The following is a 15,373-nucleotide window of genomic DNA, read 5'->3' as shown; positions in this document are numbered from 1 at the left end:
AAGGAGGTATGACTTTCCTAGGATTAGCCAGTGAATTAGTAGTGGAACTGGGTTCTCCTTCTGAGTTTATGACTCGGTCTTTGCTACCTTCTTGGGCTTAATTAGACCTGCACACATGGAATAAGTAGGGGAACTACAAGGCTTATACAGAACTATGATAGTCGGTTTGGGGGTGGGGGAGTGAAAGGGGAAGCAATATTGATTAGGATTAAGTGTCTGCTTATAAAGCTGAATAAATGTTCATGTCTAAGTGGACTTCAGCCAAGAACTGGGTTTTGATTTTTCAGTTTAAATTGTTTCCCACTCCATTGGTTTCAGTTGACATTTTTAATTAATTAATTAATTAATTTTTAATTTATTGGGGTGACAATTGTTAGTGAAATTACATAGATTTCAGGTGTACAATTCTGTATTACATCATCTATAAATCCCATTGTGTGTTCACCACCCAGAGTCAGTTTCAGTTGACATTTATAACTTCATATAAACATGTTGGAAAATGATGATTTTTATTCTTTTTAATTAGTGATGTTGGATTTGGGAAGAGAATAAGCTACGTTATTGACATCACATTGTAATTTCATTTGTTGGGTTTTCTTTTTTTTTTTTTTTTTTTTTTTAATAAAGATTTTATTGGGGAAGAGGAACAGGACTTTATTGGGGAACAGTGTGTACTTCCAGGCTTTTTTTCCAAGTCAAGTTGTTGTCCTTTCAATCTTAATTGTGGAGGGTGCCGTTCAGCTTCAAGTTGTTGGTCCTTTCAGTCGGCAACCTTGTGGTTGAGAGGACGCGCTCCAACCAACTGAACCATCCGGGAGGCAACTCAGCTCAAGGTGCCGTGTTCAATCTTAGTTGCAGGGGGCAGAGCCCACCATTCCTTGCGGGACTCAAGGAGTTGAACTGGCAACCTTGTAGTTGAGAGCCCACTGGCCCATGTGGGAATCGAACCAGCAGCCTTTGGAGTTAGGAGCACGGAGCTCTAACCGCCTGAGCCACTGGGCCGGCCCCCATTTGTTGGGTTTTCTAACTAAGAAGAACTACTTAGAAATAGTTTAGAGCAATCTTTTTGACTGATATGGAAGACAGTTAAATTAAAATTTGTTTTAGAGTTTCTACTTTCAATTTAGTAGATCATTTACATTCTAGGAATGAAATTATGGGTATTAATTATATCAACCTTCTGCTCACAGCTCTTTGGGGGGCCACTTTTTTCCCTGTTTTTGTACCTCACCAAGCAGTTTTTCCATTAGATGCTTCTTCAGCTTTCTGTGCTTCATTGTGGCAGGGTGGTTTTGAGAGCATTCAATGTGGACCATGAGCGACATAGGGGCTTTGTCTTTGCCATCTGTTTACTGTGTCTTTTACCGCCTGTGTCTTCAGAGCCTGAGCCTCAACCACAGCTCGACACTGCCTCTCTTGAGTTAAAAGGTATTGAGTAGCCAAACTCTGAAGCATATGATGCTCCTGTTAAATAAAGTTAAATGTTTTTAGGGTACACAGCAAGGATAAGTGCATTTTTTTAATGTAAAACATTTTTCATTTACCAACTTTCTGAAGCATCTTGCATAGATAAATCAACCCACTTTTCTTTCTTCTTCCAACAGACCTCTTTTTCCTTTTCTTATATTTACCAGGCAGAACTCACTTGGATTATCTAATTGTGCATCATAATACACAAACAGCAGTATATTACTACTGACACTGCTAGTCAGACATGCTCTCAGCTCTGGAAAAGTCTGCTGCATATAATCTGATTTAGCCATTCTCCCTGGAAGTTTGTTTGTTTGGGTTTTTTTGTTTTTGTGTTTTGTCTTTATATAGCAATTTAAGTCATTTCTAACATCCTTACAGGAAATTCTATGCGAGGTAATTCATCTGTTACTACTGTGTGGAAGAACTGGCTGAAGTCATGTTGCAAAGAGTTGACTTTCTTAACCACATGTATCCATCCAGCAAATTGTTCACTGGTGTACTTCTCTGTGCAAGAACTGTGAGAGAATTAAAAAAAAAAAGATTCAAGCATAACACCTGTCCTCAGAAGAGATTACAGTTTCTATGTAATGATAGAGGTCATAAGTGAGGTTATAAAAAATACTCTTAAGATTTCTAAGGAAAAAGAGTACTTTCAGCTAAGGGAGCCAGAGAAGACTTTATGAGCAGCCAGGTAGCATTTGACATGATTCTTTGAAAGATGCACCTGCAGAATATTTTTGCAAAGTCTGTCTGATTGGACCGTTATTCTTTTTCCTTTTCTCTTCCTCCACAGAGTAGCTGTTGTAAATTTAAGTGGAAAAGAGGCAGCTGGAATAGCTTAGTCTACTGAGGTGCCTTGGCATATTGAGGCCCAGACATTGTGTAGGGCAGGAAACAATTGGGACTTGTCTGCTGCTACACCTGAGTCTAAGAAAGTTGTAGACATCACCACACCTGTCAACACGACACGACCCTCCAAGTGAAGGGATAACGTGCTTAATTATCAAATACAAAATTGTTAGGTGCCTGCAGTTTCTATAATGTAAAAACGCTCATTGTAGATAACGTTTTAAAGTATAAAAGGGAATAGATGCATTAGAAAATTACATCATAGCTCATTATGTGGATTTATCTCTGCCCTAGAACTTACTTCCTCTCTCTCTCTATACATGTCAGTGAGCTTCTAAGTATGATAATCTTTTCCAAATGTATTGAGAGAGTATGTATAGTTAATTATTCATTTAACAAGTAATTATTTAATATCCAGTATGTGTAAAAAGCTGCTTGGCTTTCTGGGTTCTATTAAGATGACTTAGGTGTTGAAGTTTGCTTGGAGGGAAGATGTGTACATAAATAACCTGTGAACTTGGGCAATAAGTTATCTAACTTCTACGCCCTGGCTTCCTCATCTGTGAAGTGGGGTCAGGATAGTACCAATTTCATAGGTTGTTATGAGGGCCAAAGAGTCAGGTACGTTGTAAGAATGCAGTAAATGTAGCTCAAATATAGTAACAGTACAGGGTGTTATTTGGCTGGAGTTGAGGAATTTGGGGATATTCCTTTAGTGAACATGTGTTTCTTATTGGACAGGCACTGCCAGGAATCTGGGAATGTAAAGACAAGTAAGACATGCCCCATTTCTCAGAAAACTCAAAATTTAGTGTGAGAAATTGCCACTCTAGTAAGTACAGTCATAGAAGTATACAAAAAGAAATAGAAGTTCCCCATAATAAAAGATCAGAGAAGTTTCCTTGAGGTGACACTTGAGTGAGTCTTCAAGTATAAGAAGAACTGGCTAAGTGTTCAGAGCCCAGCATGAGCTTGTAACCTGGATGAGTATGAGTGCAGAATTGAAACTCTTGGAGCTTGACATCTGAGGCAAGCAGTGGTGTGGGGACGCGAGGCGGGAGCTCTAGGGACCTGATCCTGGGGGCCTTGGAGTGCCCTCGGAAGGACGTTGGCTTCACCCTTTAAACAAGTTGTCTCAAACTGTTGGGTCTGTGGACCAAGTATGTGAATATTGGGATTGGAGTTCCTCTGAGATTTTTAATATTGTCTTTTCAATTCAGTGATAAGACTTATTAAAGTCAGAAGTATATTCTGGATGTCAGTTGCTGCTGAGAGATTTCAGTGCTAGTGTTTGTCTTAGGTAGTAGATTTGAGCCAGGCAAAGGCCAAATGAGTCCTTGGGATGCTGTGCGATCAAATGTTGTGTAGCAGTTTGAATAGAGGAGTATTTCTCAAACTCGGATCTGTACATATCGTTAGGGGTTAAGCACTTTTTTCTCTTTTAAAAGGGATACACATACTACTGGTATTTGAGAAATACTGCTGTAGGTGGTAGAAAATATGGCTGGAAGTGTAGATTGGAGTCACGTATAGCATCTTAAATGTTAAGGAATTTAGTAATAAAACGCGGACAGTGGTGAGCTATTGAAAAAGTTTGAGTAAGAATAAATTACTAAGATTCTGTAGTGATGTTAGTATTTGGCGATTGCCTAATGTCAGTGAAGCACTCTCTTTTTTTCATCTCATTACCTGCTTTGTAGCCATTTTATTGTTGAGACGGCTCTCTACTGGAGGTTGGAAGAAAGAAGGGTTAATTTGTGTAAATTGTATTAGCTTTTTTTCAGTCTAGTTTTTTGTTGTTGTTTCTTTTAGGGGACACTATTGTGTGTATGTCAAGTTTTGTGAAGATTTGAAACTTATTAAATTAAGAGTGGGAGATACGATGTTGATTTTTGTATACCCCTGGTTTTTCTCTCATTACCAGCATTTAATTCAGTACCATTTAGTAATAGGTATTGAAAGAAAAAAATGTGCCAAACACTGGAAGAAATTTAAAAAATGAATCACACATGATCCCTGCCTTCAAGGGACTTAGAGCCCTTACAATTGCAGTGTGACAAAGTGACAGAAGTGTTAAATAGAGGTGGCATGTTCAGGGTGTTCATGAATTCCATTCTCTGACCTAGATGACCAGGGCACAGAAACGTGGCTCTTCACCTGAAATAGAAGCTCATAGTCTGGCCACTTTTATGAGCGTAACACTTTGTTACTCTATTTTAGTTTAAAAGTCAGAGCCTTAGAAAATTATCCAAACTGTGATAAGGTGGTTCATATAGTTCTTAGCAAATCTAAACATTCACATTTTGAAATATTCTATTCTACTTTTTAAGAAAACCATTTATGAAAGTCAAAGGAAATTATTTTTGCTATTGTAGCAGCAATGTTATAAAAACATGCAAAATTCGGGGAAAGCAGCAGCACCAGATCCAAGATGGCGGCCAGCAGGAGGCTGATGAAGGAGCTTGAAGAAATCAGCAAATGTGGAATGAAAAACTTCGTAACATCCAGGTTGATGAAGCTAATTTATTGACTTGGAAAGGGCTTATTGTTCCTGATAACCCTCCATATGATAAGGGGGCCTTCAGAATCGAAATCAACTTGCCAGCAGAGTACCCATTCAAACCACCGAAGATCACATTTAAAACAAAGATCTATCCTCCCAACATTGATGAAAAGGGGCAGGTCTGTCTGCCAGTAATTAGTGCTGAAAACAAAGCCAGCAACCAAAACCGACCAAGTAATCCAGTCCCTCATAGCACTTGTGAACGACCCCCAGCCCGAGCACACCCTTCTGGCTGACCTAGCTAAAGAATACCCTAAGGACCGTAAAAAGTGCTGTAAGAATGCTGAAGAGTTTACAAAGAAATAGGGGGAAAAGCGACCTGGGGACTAAAATCTGCCGCAATTGATTACAGCAAGTGTGAGCAGAGGAGACCCAGAGCAGTGCAGACACCCCGCAAAGCAGGACTCTGTGGAAAATTGACACTTGCCACCGCCTGCCATTTGCTTGTGGAAGTTACTAACTTTCTATAGTTTTCTTAATCAAAAGTGGTATAGGTAACCTATAAAAGGATTAAAAACTTAAAAAAAAACACATGCAAAATTCTACCTGAATCTCTCAGTGGGAAAAAAAAAGTTAAGACTATATTATTTGGATGTTGGGATCATGAAGAATAATATAGAATGAGCATTACTGTTAAGGGGTAAATTTTTTAAAAGGAACAGCTTTTCCTTGGTTCATTAAAAAAATCCTAATATCATGTAGTTAAGTTAATCACTTTCATCATTTAGCTTCTGACTCAACTACTTACAGTTTTTGTAACTTTTGACTCATGAATTCCAAGAGCTTTATTAACACTTTCCCTCTGTGAATTAGGTCGGTAAAAAATATTTCTATGATTTCTCCCCACAAAGGAAATTCATTTGTGAAAGCTCACATATCTGACTGCTCTCTTTAGACAGCACATTTTATCGGAATTGTGGCTGGGTGTGTGGTGTTGATGATAAAGCCCCCAAAGAGTAGGTCAGTTGGGCGGGGGGCGGGGGGAGGTTTATCAAATTTGTTCTCAGTTGCCTTCACTTTATTGGCTGGGAAATGAACCTCTAATGGTGAACTGTGTTTTGGGCATACTGTTTTCTTATGTCTTTCTCGCCCCTTTTTTTCCCCACCTTGAGGAGTAAGAGTAGAGGAAGGAGCTTGCTGTGTGAACAGTATTGTGTGGCTGCCATAATGTTTCCTGGAAAAAGCATTATAAATTAGTCCAAGATCTGATTTCTTGTTGGTTCTGTGCTTGTAAGCATTGGGAATAAAAAAACCCATATAATGTAAATCTTTATTTTGTTGTTTTCCTCTGATTTTCAAGCTGAGGTTTGCAGGAAAAATTAAATCTTTTGAAAAGTTCTAAGTACGTGAATTCTCGGCCAAGAATGAGGAACTATCTCGGGAAAGTGGGCTGGACGTTGGAAAAGGAATCTTGCAGAGCATCTCTGACCTGTTTAGCAGTTTATTTTTGTGGTTAGTTTTTTTTTTCTCTTCTAGTGATTTTGGTTGGGAACATTAATTGCTCATCTTTTGAGATTTATGTTCCAATTATTTGAATAAAATCAAACTTTTCCTCCAAATCAATGGCAAGGAAGGATGAAAACAGAAAAGGTCATCATTTAAGGTCTTAAAGATCTTTGTACCATTCTAGAGAAGGAAGGTTGTGTATCATTCAGCCTACTCTCAGACTTCAGGAATAGGATGTTTTTAAGAGTATTTTCTAGAGGAGGAGTTGCATGTGTGATAATCCATCTTTTTACCTGTTTCCCACCCTCTGTAGGAGATACTGGGATTTTTCTGTAATCACATTATAGAAAGAATTTTTCTACACAGTGAGAGTGGTTTGAACATTTGTTTTATCCACACTGGGGTGACTTGGCCTATTGTCCTGCTCGTTCAGGGCGTTAGGTGGAACTTCCATAAATCTTAGTGCTGTGAGGAACAGAACACGCCTGTCTGTCGCTGCCCCAGGACCTGTAGGAGAGGTCTGTCTCATGTTCCTATATTTGCACTCTTGTCTGTTTTGGGTGCTCCTGATTAAAGATTGTCACCTTCCTAAATAAAAATTCCTAGATGCTGAGCTTCTCCCTCAAAACTTACTCTAGTTCCCTGCATGAAGCAGGTCCTACTGATAAAGAGTGTGGTTTCATGGGTCAGTGACACGTTAGCAAGAAGTAGGTAGGTCCACACTGGATGTCTTCTCAGGAAGTCACTTCTGTGGAAAGTGGAAATATTGAATTACAAACAGGGAAATAACACTTCCTCCCTGTTTACCACATTGTGATGATGTAAGGATAAATTACTGTCTGAGCAACTTAGAGAATGCTTTAGATCAGGGGTCAACAAACCGCAGTTCTTGTCCCTGGCCAGCCAGCTGCCTGTTTGTGTAAATAAAGTTTTATTGAAACGCCACCACACCCATTTGTTCACATATTGTCTGTGGCTGCTTTTGCACTGTTACTGGAGAGTTAAGTACTTGCCTGTGGCTCACAGAAACAAAAATACTTTTGGGCCCTTTCACAGAAAAAGTTAGACGACTCCTGGTTTAGATAAGTACATACATGAAAGCTGTTTTATGTGTCTCCATTGTATTTCCTTTTCGCCATATTTGTTCACTACTCCCTCTGCATTTTCCTTTTTTTATTAAAACACCTGTGTTGTGTGGCGCGCTGTACCAGGACCGGTTGAGTGTTATCTCCGTCATCAGGAGCTTGCAGCTCAGTGGGGACGACATAACAAGTCAGCCTCGCACTGTAGTTCAGAGAGACGCCTTACACCCTCACCTAAATACACAGTTCATCCATACGTCAGCCCGGGGAACATCAAATGTCACCTGAGAAATAAACATAAGAAATGAGTTTGATAGGTTTTTAATAGTTTTCAGTCTGGCCGCTATTTTATGAACTATGAGGTATTGAAGATGTGCCTGGCCTTATTAAACAGCAAGGTTGAGCATTTCCTTTACTATTAATAGATACGTGTCCATTGATTAAATGAATGGTTTTCTTATGTGATAGGGCTATGCCTCTGTAAAAATGTTTTATTATAGAAGTTAATGGGATACATACAAATACATATAAGAGTATCTGAACTTTTTGAAGAAAGGAAACCATGTACTGGGACTTGTTTTAATAATCTCTGGGTTTTGAAGCCAAAGGAGACCTTTTGTGGGTCAAAGTGTGTAAGTAGAGAAGATAATCACTCAACAGGCGTGGTTTTTACCCTGGCTGATCACTAGAATTCCCTGGGGATCAGCTGCAACCACCCTAGTGTCCGGAACCCGCCCCGGGCCAGTGAGAGCAGAGCCTCTGGCTGTGGCCGGGGTGGCAATGCGGGCTGACGGGTCCCCAGGTGGTTCTAATGGAGTTGCGTGCAGAGCATCAAGTTCCCAGGCGGTGCTGAGGCGCCTCGCACCACCCTTTGAGAACCACTGCTTTTAGACGATGCTTACTTTCACACGAGCAGTTATGATTACTTTAAATGGCAACCTTATGTATACTTTTTAAATACTATGATTTATAAGGAGCTGACAGATAAATATATGACACAAAGTGATTGTCACTAGTAAATACAGAGTAGGGATGAAGGATTCGTCATCTTTCAGTATAAATGCAGTCGCAGAACTCTAGCGTTGGTGGTCATCTACCGGTCACCTCATTCAACCTTGCATTTGACAGATGAGGACCCTTTCCCAAGGTCACAGCGCTAATTAGTGATGGAGCTGGGATCAAAACTCACATGTTTTTTCTGACCAAAGCCTTTCCTGTTGAGCACGTTACCTCTTGCTAGAACATACGTAAGGTATCTTGCCCCCTTGCCAGCCTTTGGTTGAGGCTTAAACATGGCATATATGTCCCCTTCAGTGCCAGTGTGTCCCCTGACTGTCCTGTGTGTTCTTGCCGTGGACACCACGGCAGGAGGCTCCATGAGCACTGCTCCCATTTTTCTCGTGCGGGTCTTCTGTGCTGGTATCTCATGGCCCTGGCCTAGCTTGCTTATATTGCACGTCTTGTTCACTGTTTACTAGTATGTGTGAGTAGTTATCTAGCAAGGCGGTGTTTTTAATGCTGACTTAGGAATGCTTGATACATTTAGGAAACAGCTGAGTTTGGAGAGAATTGACTTAAGAAATAGGAGGAAAAAAATACCTAAGCAAGAGATTGTGAGTGATGGTGGGGTGAAGCTCTCCGAGGGCTCCACGCTTGTACTTCTCATGAGACTTGGCTCCCGCTTCTTTCTGCATGGAATAGAAACTTGACAGTGGGAAGCAAGGGGAGGGGAGGTTTTAGGCTGGATCACCACGAGATCCTCCTGTGAAGGAAGTATCACTTTGGGTCAGAGACTTCCTGGAATTGTTGAGGGTAAAGTGTAACTTTCCCAGGTGGCTGTTTTTGCGTTAGGAATTGAGCCATGTGGCTGGCCTGGGATGATGGAGAAAAGTTTGGATTGTCCACTGGCTGTGAAATTAAATATACATAATGATTTGGTTACTTTATGTGCTCAGTTGTTTGCCTGGACTACTGCCTTTCTGTTTTTCTCTCTGCTTCTGTCTTTCATCCGTTCTATAGACTTATCTCCTTGACTTGGATTTATGGATTGTGTACAAAGTGTTCTTTAAAAATACGTAGGATACAGTCAAATCACTAAGTTTCTCTAATGCATTTGAAATTCATGTGTGCGCTTTTGCCTATATGTCTGATTTAAGTATCTAGAAATTAAATTAATTTGCTTATTTACTGAAAATGAGCTAAATGGAAAGGCAAATCAGAGCAGATAAGACAAGGCCATTCAGATCAGGCACTGTTCTGAGTACTGAGAAAGGAACAAAGCAGAAACTATGGACCTAGCCTGCAGTCTAGTCAGGGAAATATAAACACTCACACACAAAAATGGCAGACCATTTCAAGTGGTAAAAAAGCAAGGTGCTTAGGATAAAAAGATTTGAGAAAGAGAGGTAGCATGGTGTGAGGGGGGTGTCCTGGATACGAATTCCAGTCCTTTGCTTTGGAGTCCTTTGCTTTACCTTGGAGACAGTTTTAAAACTCCGTCTGCGCTTCCCCTGTAGAAGAAGGGTAGTCCTGGCTCTCAGGGGTGTGGGATGATGAAATGAGGTCTGTGGATGAAATGCCAGCCCAGGTCCCAAAACGTCAGGTGCTCTGTGGATGGTGTCAATGCTGCTGGCCCCATGACACAAGTTGGGGTGAACGCGAATGTTCTGTGCGGTGGGACTTAGAGAGGAACTGCGGAGGTGACCCAGACTGGGACGCCCAGGGGACAGGAGGAGGAAGAGTGACAAGGACAGAAGGCAGGCAGGAACAAACATTCGAGGGGCGTTCTAGGCATGGTGAGTAGACTAGTCTGAGTGGAGAGTTTGTGAAGGGCCAGGATGAGAGATGACTTTCAATCTGTTAGTTTGGACAGATGCTCAATCTTTTAGCATGTTTTGGGCTTTTCCTATATAGACTAGAGCAAGAATAAAAACTCTATTTCAGCATTTTGCATCCTTCTAGAGAGCATTCTTTGCCATTGTAGCTATACTTTTACTCCCTCCTCTTTTATCTTACATTCTTACAGGTTTGGGTTTTTCCCCCTTCCTAACTTAACTAAACTTACCCTGTGGGTAAGTTTACCCATGTGGGTCTTGGTTCAGCCAGTGGCGCTCGCACTTCTCTGGTGGACTTGTTCTTGGTTGTTAGGGCTGAGGCTTTGTGACCTATGTGACCTGGTTTCACTCAATCCAAATCAGAATTCGATTTTTAGAAGCCCAAAAATAAAGAGCCACATTGTCTCATAGTGGCAGTTTTTCTGAATATGACATCAGTGTGGCTTCTTTTAAGAAACTCAGGAGAAGTGTGAGTGGGGGCCGAGCGGGCTGTGTGTGTAGGTGCCTGTAACAGTGTCCTGTGTTCCCAGGGCCACCGGGGTGGACTGGAAGGAATCTAGCCTAAGGGTCTTAAGTCTTTGAAATGTGCCAACCTGCCTTTAAAAACTGTAATTTCAGTATCTTCCACTGTGTGGTGCTCACGCGTCAGAAATAAATTCCAAAACTAAATAGTTGAAAGGGAACTCCAAAAACGTTGTATGGTTAAACGTTGTAGAGGTTAAAATCTAGAATCACAAAATTTGGGGGGAGGGGAGGGATGGTGAACTGGAGCTGTACAAAGATTCACCTGGTTCTCTCTAGCACCTTCAGTACCACTTTAATAATGTGACTCACTGATTTCATAAATTCCAGAATATTCGGATGTCAGGTACTACAAGTCATTCTAAGTGGTGGTACAGACATGAGTCCAAGCAGATTCCCAGAGAGTTTGTACTAGGCTGTAAAACAGCTGCAAAGAGAACCTGTGCTATTGGTAACATTTAAAAATGAGGCAAGAAAGACAGCTAGACTGGTCCACTGTGTGATGCTAGATAACTCTTCTGGTCTTCTGGTTCAAAGCTGCTGGATGTTTTTTCCCTTTAAAGTCTGCCATTCCTATGAACAAGCGTAGTTTTAAAATAAATACTTTATTACTTTTTTAAAAATTTCTTTTAAATGGGAAGCTGAGCTCTCATTTAGAACACATTTGAGTGATTTCAATGATACTAGTATTTTCACAGGCTCTGTTAAGGTTGACCACCCGTGCCTATTGTTTATGGCACCTTTTCTTTCCTTTGCAGGTTTTCATCTCTGTGAACTGCCTAAGCACAGATTTCTCTTCTCAGAAGGGTGTGAAGGGGTTGCCTCTTAACATTCAAATCGACACCTATAGTTACAACAACCGCAGCAACAAGCCTGTGCATCGGGCGTACTGCCAGATAAAAGTCTTCTGTGACAAGGTAAGACCATCGGACTGGGTGGGGGATAAGGACTGAGCATGGAATAAAGCCTGTGAGGTAACTCTTCCTTGCAGAGAGAGAACAGGGGCTTTTTAATATTTAAGTTCAATATGAATGTACTGTTGCTAGTATAAAATAGATATTTAAAATAGCAATTATTGTTTTAGCTGTGCAAAGACACATTGTATAGGGAAGGAAAAAAATCTCATTTTCATGGGAAAATGACAGGGGTTGATAACTACAGTTTGTCGGGCGTGTCTGATAGAGTCAGGGCGGCGCACATGGGACGCAGGCCGGGCTGCGCTGCCCTTGGTGTCCCCTGGGCTTACTGGGGTTGTAGGCAGTGGCCGCAGTGGCTTTTCCTGAGCTCTGTGTCTGAGGGCTCCTTGTGGAAGATCGCAGAGGGCTGCTCTCCTCCCTCCTCCCTGCTCTCCCCCTCCCTGCAGGTGTCAGCCGGCTGCTAAGGCAGGAGAAGAGCAGATGCAGGTTAGAGTCTTCTCTAAGCCGCATGTAGGCCAGAAGAAAAAGTGCAGGCCCCAAGGATTTCAGTGTCCTTTCTTTTCTCTGGTGTGGCTCCTTTTTCCTGGAGAAGCAGTGCTCACTTTTGCCCGGTGCAGAGCTAGGGGTTCAGCTGGATTAAATCCAGAGAGCAGGTAGTAGGCCCTCTGGCCTTGATGTCTGGAGACAGCGGTTGCCTGGAGAGCCGGGCAGCCTCCTTACACGAGTGAGTGGCCATTTAAACTGAGATGAAAAACACTTTCACTTTTCCCACTCAAAAACATTGAACTGTATACTTTTGCCAGTTCTCTTTTCATCCTGTTAAAAAACCTCTCTGTTACTAAGATTTTTGGAAGGCACTAAATAACTGGAAGTGTTTCTGCCATCAGGCCTGGTGTCCTGACTTTTGTGTTGGGCACACAGGGTAGGCCTCTGGCCCCAGTGGATGGCCTGAGCCCTTGCAAGCTCAGACAGCTTTCTCAAACACCCAGATTCGGTAATATTTATGAGTACCTACTATGTGCCTGAGAACGTGCCAGGTTGTAGTAGTTCTCTGTTGTTGCTGTTAACAAATTACCACAAACTTAGTGGCTCAGAACAACACATATTTGTTGTGTTATGGTTCTGTAGGTCAGAAGTCTGACCCAGGTCTCATGGGGCTAATTTTGGAAAGCCACATTCCTTTCTGGAGGCTCTCAGGGCCAGCCTTTCTTCTTGCTACTGTGCCTTCCAGTGACTGCCCGTACTCCTTGGCTCATGGAGCCTTCCGTCTTCAAAGCCAGCAGTGGCTAGCTGAGTGTCATGTCTGCTTCCGCGGTCACCTATCCTCCTCTGACTCTTCTGCTTTTCAGTACCCTTGTGTGATGATGTAGGATACTGTCCCGTGTTAAGTCAGTGATTAGCAGCCCTGACTCTCCTTAGCCATGTACGCTGACATGTTTACAGTCTCTGGAGGTTAGGACATGTCATCTGCGAGGGCCCATTAGTTTGCTCACCACGATGCTGTCACATCATGTACAGATGACAAGTCACATCAGCATGGAGCAGAGATTTTTAAGTCAGATTTCTGTCCTTCAGGCCACATTCCTCTTTTTAGCCAAATGAAAACTTTTTTTTTTTTTTTTTTTTTTAGAAAAGCTATCTGGATGTCTATGTTCTTTTCTAAAAGTCTAGGGAGAAATTAGTTTTATTGGTTGAATTCAAAAATTTTTTCACATCTGTTGTTTCTTAAAAGATTTCATGTCTATTTAATAATTTTCCTCAACATTATTTAGAATTCATAAAAAGCTTCATTTTTTTTAATGCTATGAGGATGTTTATTTTTCTCAAGACCTCAAGTGACACACAGTGGGGGCTTGCTCTGATGCCATCCTTGAGGCCAGCTGTGAGACTGCAGCCGAGGCAGTCTGACCGCTGAGGCAGCGCTGTCCAAAGGCCAGCAGGAGGTGATTCCTGCATCGAGGACCTTCCTCGGTGTTCAGAATCATCTTGTAGAGCAGTGGCTCAGATTATCTACAGTGAAGGACCATTTCTTTATTTCTTATGACAGCATGAACTTCTGTAAAATATGATCAAAAGTCAAATGACTTGCTGGGAAAATGAAATGAAACAAAACAAAGTCATACAAACTACAAGCCTCAGTTTTAATTATTTGAACAGACATCAAATTATGTTATCTAATTGCTTTCTCAATTTCTGATACATTTTTCATCAGATCGGACCATAAGAGTTCATGGGCTGGTACTGGCCCATGGATCACACTTTGAATATCGCTGTATTTGGATGTCAGCACGAGTTAGTGCGAACTGGAGTTTTCCATATCAGATGGTGAAAACTGTACGGGCAGTTTTGAAGAGAATGAACAGGATTGATTCATGCTCTTAAACAAATTTAGTTTTAACATCAAGACTTTTTGAGGGAAGCTCCTTTATTGGTGGCTGTCTTAGAAAATGAAACACAGGAAAGTTTTCACGAATTGTCCAAAGTTATTTTATTGATCAGTGGTCGTACAAAATTTAGAAACCAGTTGTCTTTGCTCTGTGAATGCCTGCTAATGTATTCTGTGAAGAAGAACGCCTTCTCTTCAAGATTGCAAAATTGAGTGTGGTTTGGAACAACACACGGTTCCATCTTCTGGTGCTCCTGCCTGCCCATGTGCTCATTCCGATCACATGTAAGGAAACGTGTTGTCCAAGGTCTTGGAGAGCATGTCAGGTGTGCAGGCCAGAGTCAGAGGCTGTTTTCATGACTTGGGTGTAAGCTCTATCCCGTGGTAAAAGGAAATCACAGAGGCGTGGTGAGAAACAAAGCGTCTGTGTCTAGCAGTGCTTTTGGGCCTGTTAGCAGATGCCCAGACACACTCAGCCTTCATGGGTATGGCTTTCTTTGTAAGGCCCCTAAAAGTATTAGAGATCCTCATGGAGACGGAAGTTGATCTCCTCCCTTTTGGGGTTTTCAGCCCTAAGGCATATAGGAGTGGTAATAAGTGTTGTATAACAACAGCAAGGTACCCAAGGGACATAGAAGGTGAAATTATACACTGTTTTCACCCCCCGTTTTTAATCTCAGAGTTGTTACGGGTTGACAGAAAATCTTGCATGAGAAGAAAATAGTATGTATGTGCTGGGTATAATTAATTTTCAAAGTCCTTAACCTTTCAACCACACGCATCCCCCTCTGACCTCTCACCCACTCCTGATTCTTGTGCATCTGGTTAAAACTGTCATCCATATATATGGTTGTGGTTGCTTCTTCTATTGTAGGTTTGTCTTCTGCTGCCTCTCTCTCTGGAATAGCCCACCTGCCTTCTTGATGCTCTTTTTACTGATTCATGTGTTATTTGGTGCCTGTCAATTACTTTCCCTCTGTTGTCTCTTAAAACTCGCACATTTTACGAATCTAATCGATATTCACAGTAAGAAACTAGAATGAGACATCTCTTGGTGTCCTTCAGAGATATTTATGTCAATTTGTTTCTCCCAAGAAGACATTTTACCAGTACTTTATTGTGAGTTGCTTAACAACTGTAACAAGTTGAATTTTCTGTTATTTCAGAAGCAGCAGCAATTTAGCACTTTTTCAGAGAAAACAGGAACAGAAATTGGATCACTAACCAGTGCAGATTTGAGCTTGTATATATATATATATATGTGTGTGTGTGTGTGTATGTGGTCCATCCTAACACTTAGC

The 15,373-nt window shown here is 41.4% G+C and overlaps 1 protein-coding gene and 1 pseudogene across 3 annotated transcripts in view; both read left to right on the top strand.

Annotated features, from left to right (window-relative positions):
* The window catches only part of GRHL1 (grainyhead like transcription factor 1), a 50,885-nt gene that overhangs the window by 20,470 nt on the left and 15,042 nt on the right, over positions 1 to 15,373 (top strand). For both annotated transcript variants that reach the window (XM_081068871.1, XM_081068870.1), the window contains exon 9: positions 11,528 to 11,686. In XM_081068871.1, the coding sequence (XP_080924997.1) occupies positions 11,528 to 11,686 (159 nt within the window). The remainder of the gene's footprint in view (positions 1 to 11,527; positions 11,687 to 15,373) is intronic.
* LOC308505676 (ubiquitin-conjugating enzyme E2 L3-like) lies at positions 4,754 to 5,215 on the top strand (annotated as a pseudogene). Its single transcript has one exon. The product of its transcript is annotated as a ubiquitin-conjugating enzyme E2 L3-like (transcript).

Source organism: Rhinolophus hipposideros (assembly GCF_964194185.1).
Source record: "Rhinolophus hipposideros genome assembly, chromosome: 12".
Classification (NCBI taxonomy): domain Eukaryota; kingdom Metazoa; phylum Chordata; class Mammalia; order Chiroptera; family Rhinolophidae; genus Rhinolophus; species Rhinolophus hipposideros.
Note: the sequence above shows the minus strand (reverse complement) of the source record. Positions and strands in the feature narration are given on the sequence as shown.